At 42.7% G+C, this 20,423-nt stretch overlaps 1 protein-coding gene across 2 annotated transcripts; it reads right to left on the minus strand.

Annotated features, from left to right (window-relative positions):
• Window positions 1-65: 65 nt before the first annotated feature.
• tfg (trafficking from ER to golgi regulator) lies at window positions 66-20,394 on the minus strand. Of its 2 annotated transcripts, none has more exons than XM_054786078.1 (8): window positions 20,257-20,394; window positions 18,770-18,985; window positions 18,540-18,623; window positions 14,150-14,296; window positions 9,159-9,326; window positions 8,830-8,976; window positions 3,346-3,438; window positions 66-1,055 (listed from the first exon to the last, which is right to left on the minus strand). In XM_054786078.1, the coding sequence occupies exons 2-8, from the start codon at window positions 18,951-18,953 to the stop codon at window positions 658-660; spliced, it is 1,221 nt and encodes a 406-aa protein (XP_054642053.1). In that variant the 5' UTR covers window positions 18,954-18,985; window positions 20,257-20,394; the 3' UTR covers window positions 66-657. The 2 variants fall into 2 exon arrangements, with proteins under 2 accessions (XP_054642053.1, XP_054642052.1); XM_054786077.1 differs by having other exon boundaries at window positions 66-1,058.
• Between the last annotated feature and the right edge of the window lie 29 nt (window positions 20,395-20,423).

Raw genomic sequence — 20,423 nt, forward strand, 5'->3', positions numbered from 1 at the left:
AAAGTGGAAAAGAAAAGGCCACAGAAGTAAAGAAAAGCGTATTCACAGAAAGATGAACAAAAAAATGGGTCTCAATCATTTATTGTGTTAAAGAAAAAATGTTACAGTTTATACACTGACCACTAATCTCACCTGTAGATGATGTTTTATGTATTAGTAAAAACCGGTGATACGATACAAGCTTTAACTGGAGTGGACAAAAGGGACAAAGCCTTGATGCTGGGATTACCCCTCCTCCCGTATACCTTCACTTAGTGTTCCATCGCCGTGGCTGACGCAAACAATAAAAACACAAAACGGGGTAACGTTTCATTGTGTCAGATGCCAGTTGTGGCGTCAGGTGAGGCAATGAAGTGTTACCACGTAAAAAAACGACAAAATGGCCTCTTTCGGTCTTGCATGTGAGCGCCATTATCATGATACAAGAGGGCAGAGGCTGAGACAGGAAAGAAGAGGGAAAATAACAGCAACCAATTCCAGTGGCATGTTGGACACGGCATACAAACACTAACCATCAGACTGCTTGGTTTTGGATCTGATATTTGTGAGAAGGGAAGATTCCCGCCCCCAGTCCAAAGAGCCACAAGGGTTGTGTATGTGTATGTGTGTGTGTGTGTGTGTGTGGGGCGGGGGTGGGGGATCATTCACACACCCATCTTACCGGTATCCAGGGCCTGGCTGAGCGTAGCCCTGACCGTAAGGGGGGCGATTCCGGGCATATGGGTTAGCAGCCCCGGGCGGTGGGGTGCTTCCCGGAGGTGGGGTGTACCCTGGGCGAGGCTGGTACCCGGCCTGGGAGGAAGTGGGTGGCATGCTATAATTGGCGGGCTGTGATGCCTGGGAGGTATAGTTTTGGGGAGGGAAGGCTCCTGGTGGATACTGCTGGGCTCCCTGAGGAGGATGAGGCTGCTGGGGCTGGCCACCCTGGAAGCCTGGGGCAGGGGGACCTTGACCTGGGGCAGGGGCCTGGGATGAAGGGGGCGCGTAGTTCTGGAACTGCTGCTGATGGGGCTGCGGCGGAGCGGGTTGGGGGGCTCCCGGTTGGGGGCTGTATCCTGCTATGAAAGGAAAGTCTCTCTCAACTCTTTAATTGTCAACATTGGGACTAGATTACTCACATATTTTTAGAATTGCCATCGCTATACTCTCAAATAGCCTAAACCATATTGAAAACCACTAAAGATTACATTTGTGATGCCACATTTACCTTAGAAACAGACTTTTTAATGTTGTTCTATTACATGTACAGTTGAACCTTGGTTAACGTGTTTTTCAGTTAACGTTGAAAATTTAGGCTACAATTGTGCCTCAGTTTGTGTACATTTCCTGGTGAGCGTAAAATATGCTGCACGTTGTCGTGTTATTAATACACAAGTCTGTATTGGTGCATTTTTTTCAACAACTTAAGATTGGAACATTGAAGGTGCATGATGTCCAAAAAACTAACAAACAAACAAAACAACAAAAAACAGTATTGACCAAAATCAGAATCGGCAGGTCAGGCTTTTTAAAGATCGGTGATGGTCCAGAAAATTGTAATTGGTGCACCCCTAATTTTATTTTAATTTTTTTAATATAAAAGAGCATCCTTGTTAGCAGCTTGATAATACACTCCTGTTCAAAATCTTAAGACCAGTTGAAAAACTGCTAGAATTTTCATTTTGCACATTTGGATCTTAATGAGGTTTTAAGTAGAGCTACAATATGCAAAAACAAGAAGGGGGAGTGAAACAAAAAGCATTTAGAAAAAGTAATTTATTGAAAACAACAATTAAACTGAAGGTTGTTTATCAGCTGATCAAAAGTTTAAGACCATCGCTCAAAAAATAACAAAAAACTCTCCAAACCAAAACAAAAAATGTTCTCAGTAGGACTCGGTAATGAGTAGCTCCACTGTTCTTGTTCATCACTTCAAAAATTGGTTTGTGCATGCTTGATGCCAGTGTTTCCAGGAGGCTAGTGAGAACATTGCTCCAAGTGGTGAAGATGGTTTCACCAAGGGCATCAACTGTCTGGAACTGATGGCCATTTTTATAAACTTCCCTTGCCATCCATCCCCAAATGTTCTTTATGGGATTTAAATGAGGGGAACATGCAGGATGGTCCAAAAGAGTGATGCTATTCTCCCTGAAGAAGTCCTTGGTCAAGCGAGCATGGTGAACTGCAGCGTTGTCCTGTTGAAGAACCCAGCTGGTACCACACAGACGAAGGCCCTCGGTCATGAGGGATGCCCGCTGCAACATCTGCACGTAAGCAGCCGCCGTTTGACGACCCCGCACCACCCAAAGCACCAGTGTTCTACTGAATGAAAAAGCACCCCACACCATGATGGACCCCCCTCCGCTGTGCCAGGTAGAAAACATCTCAGGTGGGATCTCCTTGTCATGCCAGTAACGTTGGAAGCCATCTGGACCGTCAAGATTACATTTTTTCTCATCAGAGAATAAAACTTTTTTCCACGTTTCAATGTCCCATGTTTGATGCTCCCTGGCAAAGTCTAAACGGACACTTTTGTGGCGTTGAAGGAGACGAGGTCTTTGAATTTGTTTTTTGTTTATTAAACCCTTTCCCGCTGTGAGAGGCCTTGCTTATGCAGCTCAACAATCCCACTACGTTGAAAAAGAGAAAGCTTCTTAGCTTTACCATCAGGAGGGCATGACAGTGTGAATGCCTGACAGAAAATGAACATTTGGAGCAGATTTTGGCTTTTATAGCCTGTGGTCTTAAAGTTTTGATGAGCTGATAACAACCTATTTCAGTTTTTTTGTTTTTTGTTTTTTTTAATTACAAGTTCAACATTTTTGTCTTACTCCCCCTTCTTGTTTTTGCATATTGTAGCTCTACTTAAAACCTCATTAAGATCCAAATGTGCAAAATGCAAATTCTAGCAATTTTGCAACTGGTCTTAAGATTTTGATCAGGTCTGTACATGTAAACAGCAACTGGAAGTCAGCTTTGTTAGCTTCTAGGACTAACATATTTTCACCACAAGCCTGAAAAATGTTAGAAATACTAACACAAAACACATTTTTGTAGTTTTAAATACATTTAAATGACAAATGAAAGGCAAAATGAACATTTAAGGTTACTTTTAGCTTGTAGCTCACATAGCTATGCCAGTGCTGTTTAACGCTCATCAGCCTTAAAGCTGCAGACACAAAATGGCATGTTCCCCGTCGGGCTTACGAGTTCCAGCAAGAAGGATATGCTTATTTGTACATTTCAGGCTGAAGTAGTTTTAAAAGACTGACTTGCATTAAGTGGGGGAAACTAACGGTTTTTGGGAAGCTGTCATTTGTGTGCATTGAGGACAAATGAGTGAGGATATTTAAAAGAACCTCTTACCAGGATACTGCATTCCATACTGCTGCTGAGGGGGGCCACCTGGCTGCTGTGGAGGGTATCCACCGGGGGCCTGGTACTGTTGGTAAGCCTGGCCTGAACACAGAACAAGAAAAACAAATGTCAGCCTAATAAACACTTGATACACTTGTTGACTTACATAGCTCATTTACCTTTTCTAAAAGGTGACCCCACATGTGTTTTGCTTTTTCTTTGGTTTTTTGTGTGAGCATTTTCAAATGATGCCACTGCAGAAGGGTACTGGTGATGGCAAAGCCCAAAAAAAAAAAAAGTGATAACCACAGAACTAGAAATTAAACTTACAATGGCCAATGGGGTCCGGTAAACCATGTGTCTGTTCTGGCTGCTCAGTACAAGATGTCTAGACAATGGGGGTGTCATGAGACACTCAATTCATGAGACAAAACAATACATGAGAATGGATCTACGAGAACGAGACGAGATTTTGACATTACTTTTTAGAAAAATACAATGAAAAGAATTCTGAAAATATATTGCAATCTACTCTTAATTTCTACTACACCCTACTACACCCTTCCGCCCCGCCTCCACCCACTGACAGACTGTATGACCCACTGCCCACTGTAAGGGCCCACTGCGTTCATGCTGTTGTTCTACGGAACAAACTTGCGCACAGAGTGAACACTCTTTCTGCCTGTTTGGAGGCAAGGGATGAGGAAAACAGACACGCATGCACATGGCAATGTATTATAGCCGGCAAAATGACAGAGTTCATTTTTATTTATTGTGTGATTCATTAATTTAGCAGCCACAACAGTTTTTTTTCTTTACAAGAAATCTTGTTAAGTTTAATCTGGTGTTTAATCAAGATGTTGTAACACCCCTGCTAGTCCTTATGTGATCAACTTCAAAGCCTGGCCTCCATCACTCCTCATGAAAAGGATTTTCATATTAACTTACTTCTTTTACACTTGTACAACTGCAAGTAAATTTAAAATAATGAAAAAAGCTTTACGATGGCAACAGTTTGACCTGGAACAGAATAATTAAAATGGAATTATTTTTAATGGGAAAAATAGCATTACAACTTAAACAACCCTTTCAAATTAGATTGCAATTGGATTCTGTGAACCCACCTGAAGTAAAACCAGTGTTAAAAGTACTTTAGCGTCTTTTTACAAACACCCGTGCATCTCAAAAGAATATCACGAGTGCTTCAATGGAAACTGCTGCATCCACCGTGGGTCTATGTTGTTGCTAAATGTTGCTGAACTCACCACAAACATTCCTCGGACTCCAGCTACATAAAGTAGTGTGCAGGTGCCCTTGCAGACATAAACACTCGTATACACAAACAAATCAGACAGATATGTGCGCCTGTTATCAGGACTACACACATGGAACACCTTCAGCTCGGCAGGCGGCATCTCCATCGGCAGACATGTCTACATTTGCAGACAGTGACTTCCTGCTGCTACACTGGAATTAGTGATGACTTCACCAGACCACACTGCCTACGTGCACGTGTGCGAGGAGGATGACGGGGCCGCTCTGCAGCCATCAACGCAAAGTGAAGCAGAGGCGTTTTGAAAAAAAATGGTTTTCATTTTCTTTTAAACCTCGTCTCTAGGAGCTTGCCTGCAGGTCATTAAATTAAAGAAGGGCGATTCGGCAAAGCAGTAGACTCTCCTACAAAGGCCCACTGTGTCCTAACTGTAAATCACACAAGAACAACATTATCTTTTAAAACCTGATGATATTCAGTATACCTCATTCTGGACAAACAAAATGTTGGGTAGATTGTTCTAAAAGTGTAACAAGCAAGGAGCACTGTACTGATGTGGCAGCCATGTGTTGTTTCATCGTTTGCAGCTTTAACATAAGCAACATGTGTCTTTATTGTGTGTGAACTTGGCTTGCCTTTCATCCTTTCCTCCGTCTGCGCTCCATCAGCACTATTATGTAAGCCCGATCGAGGGATGAGTGGCTGTTACAACCACATCGGCACGAGGAGGTTTTTATGTCACTCCTGTGTGGCCGAGAGGGGGGCCGTCAAAATGCAACCAGCTGCTTTGGTTGCAGTGCCTAAGATGTTCTATTAAAAAAGGGGAAGCATTTCGTTGCACTATGTGAAAATTGCACTTTTAAGTTTTTACACCAGCCACTTATTTCTCCCATCCTGTTATGATGAAAACACCGCAAACGCCCCCGCCGCCAGATTTCAGCTCAAACACGATTGCTGCATAAGACTTAACGTGACATTAGCATCCACTTCACTACTGCAATTCAATACTTCCTGAAATCTGCACTCTAAGCATCATGGGAGCTGCAGTTCTTTTAGCCATAAATCTGCCGCATCATTGTTTAAGCCGCAAGGTTTAAAGCGTGTGAAAAAAATTTGTGACTTATAGTCCTGAAGACCTTCTAGATATCCTCACTTTGTGGCCAACAGGTGTGAGACATATGGTCAATGACTTGTCGACTATTCATTCCATTCATTCACTCATTTTCGATGCCGCTTAATCCTCATTAGGGTCGAGGGGGTATGCTGGAGCCTATCCCAGCTGACTTTTGGCGAGAGGCGGGGTACACCTTGGATGGATCGCCAGCCAATCAGGGCAAACAGGGCACATATAAACAACCATTCACACTCATATTCATACCTATGGACAATTAGCCAATTAACATGCATGTTTTTGGAATGCGGAAGGAAGCCGGAGTACCCGCAGAAAACCCACGCATGCACGGGGAGAACATGCAAACTCCACACAGAGATGCCCAACGGAGATTCGAACAGATGTTCCAGATCTCCTGACTGCGTGGCCAACATGCTAACCACTTTTTTTTCCCGACCAATCGTCCACAAACATGTGCTTGTCAGTCACCTACAGGTTTTCGTGGTGATTCAGCTAAAGAGCCTAAGTAAATTTACAGTGGGTGTTCTGTGAGACATTTCGAGTCAGTCCGACTTATGGTGTCTTTACAGCGCCAAAATGTGGTGCATTTGTCAGAAAAATAGCACGGTCAACACAGTAGGGGTGCATGTTTTCCCCCTTTTGTGTGCAGCGGTTCAGAGTTACATACACTGCATCCGAAAAGTTGACAGCGCTTCACTTTTTTTATGTCACTGCCTTATGGATTAAAATGGATTAAGTTAATTTATTTCCTCAAAAAAATCTACACACAACACCCAATAATGACAATGTGATTTTTTTTTTTTTTTTAGAAATTGTTTTAAAGTTATTCCAAATAAAAAAAAAAAGAAAAATCACATGTACATAAGTATTCACAGCCTTTGCCGTGAAGCTCAAAATTGAACTGAAAAGTGCATTCTGTTTCCACTGATCATCCTTGAGATGTTTCAGCAGCTTAAATGGAGAATTGGTAAATTCAGTTGACTGGACATGATTTGGAAAGGCACACGCCTGTCTATATAAGGCCCCTGGGTTGACAGTGCATGTCAAAACAAAAAACCAAGCATGAACACAAAGGAATTGCCTGTAGACCTTTGAGACAGGATTGCCTCGAGGCACAAGGCTGGGGAAGGTTACAGAAAACTTTCTGCTGCTTTGAAGGTTCCAATGAGCACAGTGGCCTCCATCATCCGTAAGTGGAAGAAGTTTGGAATCACCAGGACTCTTCCTAGAGCTGGCCGGCCATCTAAGCTGAGTGATCAAGGGAGAAGGGCCTTAGTCAGGGACGTGACCACCAACCCGATGGTCACTCGGCCAGAGCTCCAGAGTTCCTCTGTGGAGAGAGGAGAACCTTCCAGTAGGACAATTACCTCTAAAGCAATCCACCAATCAGGCCTGTATGGTAGTGTGGCCTGACGGAAGCCACTCCTGAGCAAAAGGCACATGGCAGCACGCCTGGAGTTTGCCAAAAGGCACCTGAAGGGCTCTCAGACCATGAGAAACAAAATTCTCTGGTCTGATGAAACAAAAATATAACTCTTTGGAGTGAATGCCATGCGTTACGTTTGCAGAAAACCAGGCACTGCTCATCACCAGGCCAATACCATCCCCCTACTGTGAAGCATGGTAGCAGCATCATGCTGTGGGGATGGTTTTCAGCAGCAGGAACTGGAAGACTTGTCAGGATAGAGGGAAAGATGACTGCAGCAATGTACAGAGACATCCTGGATGAAAACCTGCTCCAGAGCGCTCTTCACCTCAGACTGGGATGACGGTTCATCTTTCAGCAGGACAATGACCCTAAGCACACAGCCAAGATATCAAAGAACTGGCTTCAGAACAACTCAGTGAATGCCCTTGAGTGGCCCAGCCAGAGCCCAGACCTGAATCCAATTGAACATCTCGGGAGAGATCTCAAAATGGCTGTGCACCGACGCTTCCCACCCAACCTGATAGAACTTGAGAGGTACTGCAAAGAGGAATGGACGAAAATGCCCAAAGATAGGTGTGCCAAGCTTGTGGCATGATATTCAAAATGACCCGAGGCTGTAATTGCTGCCAAAGGTGCATCAACAAAGTACTGAGCCAAGGCTGTGAATACTTACTGTATGTACATGTAATTTTTCAGTTTTTTTTTTTTTTATTTAATAAATTTGCAAAAGTTTCACTTTTTTCACATTGTCGTTTTGGGTGTGTTTTTTGGGAAAAAATGTATTTAATCCATTTTGGAATAAGGCTATGGCATTAAAATATGTGGAAAAAGTGAAGTTCTGTGAATACTTTCCGGATGCACTCTATGTATGAGAGATACATACAGTACTTTATAATTCAACTTATCTGCTTATTTTGGGGAGTGTGGTCTCATGTTCCTGCAGCTTTCTATGTGATTTATCATCTTCTAAGTTTGACACGAGTGCTTCCAAAAATTCCACCTCAAATTTCCCTACCTCTCCCAAGCCTGAACATGCCTCTGCAAAAAGGGGAGACCACAAGCTTACTGTAAAATCAACATGTGACACCAAACGCACACCATGGCTCAAACTGTCCTCACGCAACGGGTCGAGCAGCGGCTACATATGCAGGCTTTTGCTTTCCTGCACTAATGTAAATTACTGCCATCAGGTCCACCGGCATCTGTCAGACAACCGGCTCAAATTAACTTACATAGTCATCTTATTGATCTTGTTAGCGGTATTCTAAAAGCGAACCAAATTCCGTATGCGTCCATTTAAAATTCCTGTGCATCAGCTGGCTGTCATAATGAAAAGGCCTCTATATCAAGATGAGGGGGAATAACAAGATGAAGGCAATAAAGGTCCCATGGACAAACTACCGCAAGACCTGGGGAGGAAACAATCTTTTTTTGTTGTCTTTTTTTTTTGCTGGCTGCAGAGAACGGCTTCAGGCACAGTAGAAGTTCCCATAAAAATGGTGGGAAGTGATCCTGAACATCTGGCTGCACAAAGGGGGACTCAAGTGAACTTCACACCTCACACTCCAGGCACAGCTAGAATCAGCTAACAACAAGTCAGTGGAAAAAAAAAGGCTTAATTTCAGTGAACGTGACGTGGCACGTGTTCAAGTATCTTACCATCCAATCCAGCTGGGGGTCCCTGCTGTACTCCGGTAAAGAGAGCCTGCCCTTGGGGAGGCAATCCTGGCTGAGGGGCTGCAGACGAAGAGGAAGCGATGCTATCCGGGGTCCCTGAGCGCTCCTCTGGGGCTGCTGCTGGCGGAGCTACAGATGGCAGGGAGAAAGAGGAAAGACAGCTGAAATAAACCTGCAGCTTACAACAACAGCTGTTAGATTGCACATTTTGCTATCAATGCAAAATCAATGTTGTTGTTTCACAGTCATCATCCAATAGAGACTGCTGAATAATTGCGCAGATGACAGGCCGTTAAAAACTTGTGCAATACCTGGGGGCTGGTCCTCGCTCAGGCCGAAAGCAGAGATTACATTCTTGTTGACTTCATCCTGGTTCTTTAACGGGTCAAAGGCGGACATGCTCGCTGCGCTGACGGGTGTCACATGTTTGGCGGCTGAGTCTGTTGTTGCCACTTTTCCTTCACGTCCATCAACTGTTTCTAAAATGCAGGCCAAAAACTGTTAATATACTAGTTTACAGCTTACAGTGTAGTAAAAGTAGTCTGACAATGCAAATAAAGCAATTCCAGCTTTAAAAATGCCATATCTGCTGTTCAGATGGTGTGTGTTTATTCACAGTATCAGTATCTCATGGGGGTGCATTGGTAACATTTTTTCTGTACGCTTTATCGGTATTTTATTTATTGGAGAATTACCTACAAGCAGATTACATTGTTTTTATGTTTTAAGAAAAACAAACACAAAAGTAAAACAGTTTTTTGTTTTGCTTTTCCTTAGTGTACTGAAAATGAACTGAACCGTGACATTAAAACCGTGGTACGTGCCGAGCCATGATTACGATATTTCCCCCCAGTATCTCACAACTTAGTTTGCTAGCTATGTAGACAATAATGGCTGTGTGTTGAGTCATTTTCAGAGACAATAAATCTATATTGCTATACAGCTTGTACACCAACTACTCTAAAGCATACGCAAAGTTATTTTGTATACTATAGTCCCTTGAGAAGATATAAAACAGTTGCTGAAACATGAGGGATGTACTTGTGTTTGTGAGATACTGGATGTACTGTTAAAGCTGTGTAGCACTGTAGCAATGTAAACATTTCAAAACATCACACACAATACAACTTTATAAGTATTTTGCTCTGTGCCTTTTATAATCGTGCAAAATAAAAGCATTAATAAGATGAATCTGCTCATCACCATGCAACAAAAATATACCCTGTGGCTTTTCAACTCAATCCAATTTCTATGTGGAGACAGCATGGCTGATAGCTAAAAATGAGCATGAAAGCCATTTTGCGTCTTTTGAGCAGAGTGCCAAGCAGCAAAGCCGTGTCGCTGTGAAAAAAAGCGCATTATTGTTGGCTGCGACACATCAGACAAAACCGCTGAAAATGTTACAGACAAGTGGAGGATTTTATTTTTGGAGGGTTGCCTCGACCTGCCTGAGTCACTCTTTCCACGAGGGTAAAGCACATTGTAAAGAACAATGGTGCATGGAGAACCAGGACTAGAGGGTACTACTAGGATTGTTTGGATTAAGACTAATTCACCAACGAATGGGAACCAAATATTAGTTTGCTTGAAACTAGGGATGCTCCAATCAATCAGCCACTAATGAATATCGTCCGATTTCTGTGAAAAAACACGTTATTGGCATACGCCGATAAACACCTTTCAAAACCCATCACCAAAACCTGCAAATTCTATAGGTTTGGCAACAAAATGACATGTCTCATATTGAGCTTGCCACAGGCTACGCCAATCAATGCCAGTGTGTTTGATCACTCTCTTACCAGACCTATTGCAATTGTACTATTCTTGCATCCTTGTTTACACGCTTTGCCTAGCTGTCACTGGCTGTGCTTTGCATTGGCGGCTGCGAGCTAGCAGCTAGCTAGAGTTATCCGCCTAGCTTCTGGTCTTTGGATTCCAAATGTGACTTTTTACCACAGTGATATTTTGTTTTTAAATCAAACAAACAAGCAATGCGGTTAGTTCGGAGCTCGTTTTGGATCCCATGGGGAAGCCACAAGTGGCTGTCACATTCATGGGGTACGGACAAACTTTTTCAAGTGTCAGTGAACAACTTTACTCTCTTGATGTCAATATACTAATTATGTCTTGTCCTCAAACACTATTAGTGTGTGGTTGTTTAATGAACATAAACTCATCGTGAGTCCAGCCTCACGATGGTGATACTATCAGAGGGGTCTCCAAGCTCGCCAGATGATTCTGAGTAGCTCACCGAAGGGTCAAAGAATATTTGCTTGAATTTAGACTTCATGCCTTTATATCATGACAAATGAGCACAAAATAGCACAAAGACTATGGCCACACTGTTTTGAGTCGAGATCTGTTTGGTAAATAAAAGGTACAATTTCAATGTTGCCAGTCAAATAAACCCCAAATAGTTGACAGTTCTAATAGTGATGAAAGCTGGAGACCCCTGCAACCTGTACACGGAATTTACTCTGTTTTAAGCAGGACATATTTCTACTTTAGAAAGATATTTATTTGTATTATTTTAAGCTGTTGCTTTTGTTATCTTGAGGTAAAAAAAAAAAAAGTTTATTTGCCATGTATTCGTATTGATTTTTATCGTATTGATTCGTGTCTAAAATTTTCACACAAATAAAGGCACACAAAAAAAAGACAATCTGCCCAAATAGTACATTTTTCAAGTCAAACCTGTCTATAGCAGACACTAAAGGGAAACGGCAAAAGTGGCTGCTATAGGCAGGTGGCCGTTGTAGACAGGTTGGTGGCCATTTTTAATTTGTGCGCACACATATTAACATGTCTGTGATTAGAAACTTGTTGTGTTTGCAGATACATATAATTATACTGTTACATGTTGACCAGTAGAGGGCACTGTGGGACTGCGGATAAAAGTTGTAAAGAACTACCAGGTTAATAAACCGCTCTTAATAAACTGATTAAAGTGCATCGGCGACGTGAGTCTCTCCTTCCCCACAACAAGGGGCATTACAGTATTGACCAGTGCACATTGTCTCACACCAGGAAATAAACGGTGTCACTGTCTGCAACAAGCTCCAAAGAAGACTGCTTTTTTTATGTCGAACAACTGACAGTTTGTGTGGATCTTGTGAATGATTGTGACTGAGCTAGGACTCAGTAATTAGAGTCTACACACGACGGCTTCATTGATTGAAAAACAAAACTTTTTTGTGCATGAAGCTTCCGCTTGAGTCGGCATTTTGGCCGCAATATGCGGTCAGATATCGACCAAGGGATACAAAGTGGGTGGCCGCTGGCCGCGTTAGACAGGTGACCACTATACACAGGGTCTATAACACTCCAATTTTCTGTGGGGGATTTTTCAGTGGCCGCGAAAGGCAGGTGGCCGCTAAGACAGTTTTGACAAAACTACCAAATTTTTGTAGCCTCTTGGATCCTTCTTATGATTTTCATTTTTTGTTGATGTTGTTCCTTGTTATTTTCTCTTAATAAGTGACCATAATGCCTAAAACGAGTCAGCAGTTCCCTCTCCCATATGGTCAGCAGCTCTTTCTAGTTTATCGTCTCCTTCCAGCTCTTTGCTCATTCTCTATCTGCAGCTGCGAGAAATATAGACTTACCTTTATTTTTTGCATGAGCTTCTTCTCAGGAGTTCAATATCTTGTAGGTCCCTTGCAAATAAAGAGATTAATGAAGCTAGCTAGGGAGTGATGCCTGCTGTTGCATGGCATCACGCAAGACCAAATAGGCAAACTGCTGGCTTAGCAGTTTGCTTCTTACTGCTATACAATATTGGTTCTGTTGTTGTGTTGTGCAATATCCTTGTTAATAAAAGAGCATGTATTCAAAGCAAGACATGATTTCCTTTACACTTCCTCATGCACTCAATATTATTATTAAAGTTGTTTTAACTTTTAAATTTTAACTGTTCATTTTGGTAAATACACTCCCTGGCTATAATTACAGTCGTCCCTCGTTTATCGGGGTTAATTGGTTCAAGACCTGACTGCAATAAGTGAATTTTCACGAAGCAGGATTCAATATTAATGAACGGAATACTTTCATAGTTAGAGCATAAAAAATCTGTTTATGGCTTACTAAATACAATTATCATTATTTTACGTCATTATTGTCTCACTGGAGAGAGCCTTTGCAGACTTCCTGTTCGCTCACACCGTCCTGCATCTTGTTGTCATGAATTTAAGACGTAAAAATAACACCCGTATAGTCACCTTTACACTCCTATTATTCTTTGTTTACAACACATTGCTCAACTGTAATGCGCAGCATACAGAATCACTGCAGGGACACAAGAGATGACTGCCGATTTAAACATAGCATGCTACTGAGCTAACTAGATAGCCTCCAATTTATTATTCTAAACTTAAAAGGGTTTCAAATGGAGTGGGGAAGCAGGACAAAGTAAGAAGCCAAAAATTTACCACTTACGCAAGAAATGGGAGAATTTTTTCCCCCTTTGTCATGTCAGACATCATGCCTGACTCCATGCAGTGTGAAGGTAGTCTAATCGTCATTGTCATGTCAGACATCATGCCTGACTCCATGCAGTGTGAAGGTAGTCTAATCGTCATGTCTCATCAATGTAATACTACTGACGCCTAGTGACCAGAATACTACATAACTTGTGTGTGTGTGTGTGTGTGTGTGTGTGTATATATATATACATACATAAATAAAGTAGTCCATAGTTAACCATAAAGCAGCAGCCATTTAATTAATTAATTTTAGAAAAACTGCGATAGAGCGAGGGAGCGATGTTGGAACCCTGATGTAGCGAAGGATGACTGCACATCATTCATGGTATCTAGTATTCTAAAAATGAATCTCTACAAATAAAAGCCTCTCTCATAATCGATGCCTGGCATCCTCTGCAGTTGAGTAAATCTCCCCTGGCTACTACACAAGGCAATAGTGCATTTTATATTTACAATACTATTAAATATGACCGTTACTATGCAAAAGACAAAAGAAATGATTTGTTTAGGAGAATGTATAAAGACCCATCTTTATAGATCCGAGAGTTAAAAATAATTCATAAATAAAACATTACAAAAATGTGTGCTCATATGCTATTGGCTAGTGAGTGTGAGTGAGTGTGATTCCCAATTCAAGTTTTGGTAATTACATGAGCTGCCACGAAACTTAAAAGCGACATGAACGTTGAGCCTCATAAAAAGTTGACACAGTGACATCTACGGCCGTTTGCTGATTTTTGCATATGACAACAGCGGCTGTATTTAGACTGCTTATCGTGCATAAATAAGATGTGGCGGTATGTTTGCTGTGGGACCTTTACCACTTTCTAGCACTGTGGCTGCCACACCAGGTTCTGTGGGAGGCTCCAAAGTGTCCAGGAGGGTGTTGACTTTATTCCTCAGCTCGATGAGCTCCCTGCGCAGGTACTTCACCTGACTGGATTCCAAAGGCCTTGGCTGACCATTCACTGTGGATGACAACAGTTAAAACTTGATGGATCATCTGGGTCCACAGAGTCATGCATGGTAGTATAATGTTGTCAAACTTGTCCATCAGCCTACTCAGCAGTGTCAATAGAAAAGACATTAAAATAATCACCACAAGGGTTTTCTTGACACACCCATGCTAATACTCACAGGAAGCAATGAAATGAAGTAATGAAAAATGTGAAAGTTGAGACTTCCGGACATTCCTTTCTCAAACACACGTTTCTCGTTGTTTTGAGAGAATAATACTGAACAGAGATGCTCAAGGTCAGGAGGCGCTGCACTCAGACGAGAAACTATTCTCCTCTCTTTGCTCAGAGTCGATGCACGAGAGAGGCGCTTGACTCCACGTGAGGTCAACAAGCCAGGGCCTCGCTTTGATTGGAAGGAAGCAAAGTGGGAAAAGAATGGGGGAATAAAACAATCACCCGCTTACAGATCCTTGGCTAATGGCAGCTGCTGGATGGCAGACTGACTGGAAGCAGAACACAACAAACATTGTCATCGGAGAGGAGCCGGAGCTCGTTGTTGTTTTTCTGACTTTGTGAGTTTGCCCAATTGCTGGTTACTGCTTGTACGTGTATACAAGCAGTAACAGACCTTCTAAATAATTGTAGCCTCCTTCTGCCACATAGCTAAAACTAATAAGTGGCCTTTTATTGATACATCTATCTACAGCTTGTCCCATTAGAAGTCTGTTCAAATAGCTCCAAGACATATTCTCTCATTAGTCTCAAGTGAGTGATTGGTTTGAAGCAGGAGCTGCACTGCCCTCTAGTGGGAGATGGCTGTACATGAATTCCAAAAATGTGGTTAAAAGGGCCTCAGTTTTGCAAAAGTCAAGCAATCAATTTTGAAGTTTTAGGGTTTCATGACGCAATGAAAGAAAACACTTAATTGACAATGATACCCCCTCTGACCCGCCCCTAACTAGATAAGCCCACCCCATAGATAGGCAGACCACCCCACAGAAAATCTTTGTAGTCTTTGATCATTTGTTTTTCTTCAGTGGATAGGCTAATCCGAGCATGTTAAAATGAGTGTAATGTTAGCACTGTAGCTCACATAGCTTTGCTAGTGTTGCCAACATTTGTGTCCTCCTGTCCCACACTTTAATGTTACGTTATTGTATTTGATATATGGCCTCTATTATGTTGGACAACGCTCCCCCTCCATATTGCATTTATTCACGAAATTAATAAATAAATGATCGCTGTTTCGTGGTAGACTATGGTCCATTATAGGGCTGGGGTCTTTTGGCAAAAATTAAAATCACCATTAATTGAACCTCCAACCTCAATATCAGTTAATGTACAATTATCCCAATCAACTATTTATTCTGTAAATATTTGTATAATTTTGAAACAAGTCAAATATATATATGCACAGATGAACAATTTAGGGTTATTTATTAGAACAATGGAACTGAAAACACAACTAGAATGAACATCTTTTGTGAATAAAAATTCCCATTTGATTTTCCTAAAACAGAAGAACAAAAGAAAAAAAAACTAAATAAAAATATATATCCTGATACAGAATGAAATAATCGGGTGCTTATCAGTTGCCTCTCTCTTCTTTTGTGCCATGCACTGTTCATATTCGGATGATTGTGCTCAAGTATTGAAAAAGGTTGGATGTGTTACCTTTGGACAAAGAAACTATTTTTCTGCAGCGTTTGCATTTCACTAGTTTTTGATCGACATCATCTCCTTTGAAGCCAAAGTGTGTCCAAACAACTGACATGGAATTCCTTTTGGGAACAAGCTTTGTACTCTTGACCCCATAGACTTTACAAATGTGTCGCGGTTTGATTATTCCTCCACGTTTCTGTGTAGTGTAGCAGTCAGACTGGATGGGATAATGTCACATGTTTACGTCTTCTGTCGGTGTTCTGGCAGCCTTGTCGCTTGCGTGCCCTGGCAGCCCGTCGTGTAACTACAGGGGAAAACTAAATAACCGACACGGCAGTTTTACGCTGATTAGAAGCTCTAAATGTTGGTTTCGGTTATTTTTCAGTTAATCACCTTAGTCTATTATTATTAGTCAAAACATATTGAAATACACGTGATTCTGGACACTAGGCCAAAGGGTACGGGTGCAAAGTGAGCTGGGTGGTGGCTGAAGGAGTGAGCCTTGGCGGTCCGATCCTCGGTTGCAGAAGCTAGCTCTTGCCACGTGGAATGTCACCTCTCTGGTGCGTGAGGTGGAGAAGTTCCAGCTAGATATAGTCAGACTCACCTCAATGCACAGCAAGGGCTCTGGAACCAGTCCTCTTAAGGGGGACTGGTCTTTATTCCACTCTGGCGTTGCCAGCGGTGAGAGGCGACGGGCAGGGGTGGCAATTCTTGTTGCCCCCCGGCTCAGGGCCTGTATGGTGGAGTTTAATCTGGTGAACGAGAGGGTAGTTTCCCTTCGCCTTCAGGTGGGGGACGGGTCTGTTTGTGCTTATGCGCCAAACAGCAGTTCAAAATACCTGACGGGTACTGGCCGGCCAATTGGTCTGCGGCTATGGCGGTCACTGGGTGGAGAAGCCATGGAGAACGACGTCGAAGAGATTCTGGACAACCATCTGCCGTCTCAGGAGGGGGAAGCAGTGCATGGTCAACACCGTGTGGGGTGGAGATGGCGTGCTGCTGACCTCGACTGGAAATGTTGTGGACCAGTGGAAGGAATACTTCGAAGACCTCCTCAACCCCACCGACATGTCCTCCAATGAGGAAACAATGCCTGGGGACTCCACGGTGGGCTCTCCTATCTCTGGGGCTGAGCTTGCCGAGGTGGTTAAAAAAAACTCCTCGGTGGCAGAGCCCTGGGGGTGGATGAGATCTGCCCGTAGTTTCTTAAAGCCCTGGATGCTGTGGGCGTGTCTTGGTTTACACAACTCTGCAGCGTCGCAGAGTCCCCGCCATGGCGGTGCCTCTGGATTGACAAACCGGGTGGTGGTCCCCCTTTTTAATAAGTGGGACAGGAGGGTGTGTTCCAACGATCATGGGATCACACTTCTCAGCCTTCCTGGTAAGGTTTATTCAGGGGTTCTGGAGAGGAGGATCCGCCGGATAGTTGAATCTTGGATTCAGGAGGAGCAGTGTGGTTTTCGTCCTGGTCGTGGAACTGTGGACCAGCTATACTTTCGGCAGGGTCCCTGAGGGTGCATGGGAGTTTGCCCAACCAGTCTACATGTGTTTTGTGGAGGTGGAGAAGGCATTCCACCGTGTTCCTCGAGTGCGAAGTGGCTGAGATGAGCATCAGCACCTCCACATCAGAGTCCATGGTTCTCACTCAGAAAAGGGTGGAGTGCCATCTCCGGGTCGGGGATGAGATCCTGCCCCGAGACCTCGGGGTCTTGTTCACGAGTGAGGAAAGGATGGAACGCCCATGTGATCACAACAACAGTGTGTGCTAACATGGTAAGCATGGAGTAGGAGTGATGTCGGCCAAATGTATTTTTCGTTGAAGCCCGAAAAAGACGTTTCAACTGAGTGCAAAGCTTGTGAGGCACAAGTTTCCCATGGTAGCACAGAACCAGGGAAGTTTAATACAATCAAAGTCAACTATACCTCAGATGCTTCAGAAAGTAAATGGGTCCGTCTTTCTCATACCTACTGTTGCTGATTGTTGTTCTCCATTTGCGTAATATCACTTGATCAAGCCTTTTCTAACATTCCACACTAAAAAATAAGTAATAAAAGTATGTATGATTCATTCTGATATTGATATAGGACCATATTCAAGGCTGCAATATCGGTATCGGATTAGAAGTGACAAAACTGTATTGGGACACCCCTATATCTAAGTATCAATTCTTGTGAAAGCCCTAGCAGATTGTACAAAAAATGCCTATATTTTTTACAACTGCAAATTCAACTGCATAAAAATTGTCAAATACAACTGCCCTTCATGGCTGTTGGTATTCATCTACATGTCCGTAGCGGGTGCACACACAGAAACAGCCTCAGAGAGGGGATTAACAATTTGCAGTCATGGTGTTGCTACGATAGCTTTAATTGAACTTATAACCTAATGTTAATAGCTAAAATTGGCCAAATTGCCATCATTAGCTGACAAACATTACTAGTGCACGTGTGTGTTATGTACTCAAAGCAGGAAGAAGCTGGGATATAATGCTAGCAGGACATTCAAATGTCGCCGCCCCCTGGCAGCTGGAGGAACCTGCTGCATACAGTCCCTCCAGGGTAAAATGACATGCTTGAAAGGTCTTACCAAACAAAGTTAGCTTGAGAATTCTACTGCACTGGATTGCAAAGGAGAGGTCAGAGCTGTCAAAGATGGTGATGAGGTCATCATCTACGTGGGGTGGAGTGGAGAAGATGATAAAAAAATGTAAATCAATTGCAATATGTTATCATACCTAAATCCAACAATGACATCATTCGTGCTAGCATCTTTTCAGAGGGCCAAGGTGGAACCCTTCAAATATTGTTGTAACCCACCTTCGTCCTTGTATTTGATGGTGACCTCGTCGTTGCTCTGCAGTTTGCCTCTGAAGACGCGCTGCATCATCAGCACCAGCTCGTCGTAAGTGATGTCTTCATTGTGGATGGGGATGCGTCTTATGTCATCACCCAGCTGGGCTTTGATGATCAGCTTCCCGCTCAGGTCGAGCTGGCCGTTCATTGTGCCGTCCAAACTCTTTCAGCTCCAACCGCCTGACGAGACAGAAACAGGATATATGTTTATAGAAGTCTATTGACAGGCAATCCAGGATAGGACAACCAGCATAGATGCATTAACACCTAAACTATAACATTTACATTACTTCAATAACCCATTTAGGCAACAAAACAAACAGGGTCTGACTTACTACTACGGCAAAAACGACAATCAAAGATCCTCTATGTGACTGAAATGCTATGCTGTTTTTAAGGACCTTCTGGATTCTGTATTTGAATATGCCTTTACTCTACAGCAGTGGTTCTCAATTATTTTCTGTCATGCCCCCACATTTGAAATACTATTGAGAAACATATCTATTTATTTATCTGTACTGTACAGACTGAACTCGAGCTGTGAAGCATACAAGCGTATTCAAGAGTCAAATTGCATGGCGAGTACCATAAATTTGTACTAAGTAATTGGAAATAATTACATCATCATGAGACAATCTAATCACCTTAAATGACGTTTACACAAACAGAAAGTCTAAGGGTCACCAAGACAGTTGGCATCCTTTCATCTATGCTGATACACAGACTTTGGCCCTAAAAACGCATTAAATAATGTAACAACTCTGCATACAAGTTGGGTACATTCGTCACCAGCTGGATAACAACTCCTGCATGGGAAAGGCGATATGTTCTTCTTGCCAGATGAATAATTGGCTGGATGCTAGGGATTTGGGGCTGTGGCTAGCGTTAGCACTGAACAACTGCCAGATCACCCAGTTACGCTTTATGGGTTTTCGCCATAAGACTGTGGAAAGAGTCGCCCAAGTTCACGGGCGTACAAGTCATCTGACAGGAGAGGAAAAACATGCTAACTTGTGACGGTGGAAGTTTACGAGGCCCAAACATGACGCAGCGATAAGGCCTCTGGTAACGTACAACAGGGACATTAAAGTACGATTTATTTTGGCATTACAGATAAATACATCTGCTTACTAGCCACCGGTGGGAATAGGGAATATACCAAATATGTTTGTCAAAAGCTAACGCTTATAACAAACTGCACGCGATTCACAATAGTGTACAATAAGAATAAACACATGCTATTCGAAATTATGACAATTTTAAAGCCTTAATGTTGACTTTATTTACAATGAACCCATTCCTGCGTTAGCTAGCTCATCAAAACGTAACATCACTAGCCGGCTAACTGGTTAGCTTGTATGCTAGCCACGAACATTCGAATTAAAACAGTACATTTATATGGGTATAGTTTTGGACTCTGACATGGTAACAAAGCCGATTATGTATTTTACCTGCTCCCGACGACCACGCTGTTATTCACTGGTTTATGCTCCCCCTACCAAAAAACAACGGTCAAATTTAAAGTCGGCTGCTCGCTACTAGCCTAGCAGGACCAGCATCAGGAAGTGACCACTCAGCCGTCAACCAGTACGTGGCAGTCGCGTCGCGCATGCGCACA

Source organism: Dunckerocampus dactyliophorus, chromosome 9, assembly GCF_027744805.1.
Source record: "Dunckerocampus dactyliophorus isolate RoL2022-P2 chromosome 9, RoL_Ddac_1.1, whole genome shotgun sequence".
NCBI classification, from domain to species: domain Eukaryota; kingdom Metazoa; phylum Chordata; class Actinopteri; order Syngnathiformes; family Syngnathidae; genus Dunckerocampus; species Dunckerocampus dactyliophorus.

Excerpts from the sequence above, each read along its gene's own strand:
- tfg (XM_054786077.1), bottom strand. The coding sequence starts at position 18,953 with ATGAACGGCCAGCTCGACCTGAGCGGGAAGCTGATCATCAAAGCCCAG. Across the intron at positions 18,624-18,769 it reads CATCAAATACAAGGACGAAG|ATGATGACCTCATCACCATC; the intron begins GTGGGTTACAAC and ends CACCCCACGTAG. Across the intron at positions 9,327-14,149 it reads AGCCACAGTGCTAGAAAGTG|AAACAGTTGATGGACGTGAA; the intron begins GTAAAGGTCCCA and ends CCTGCATTTTAG.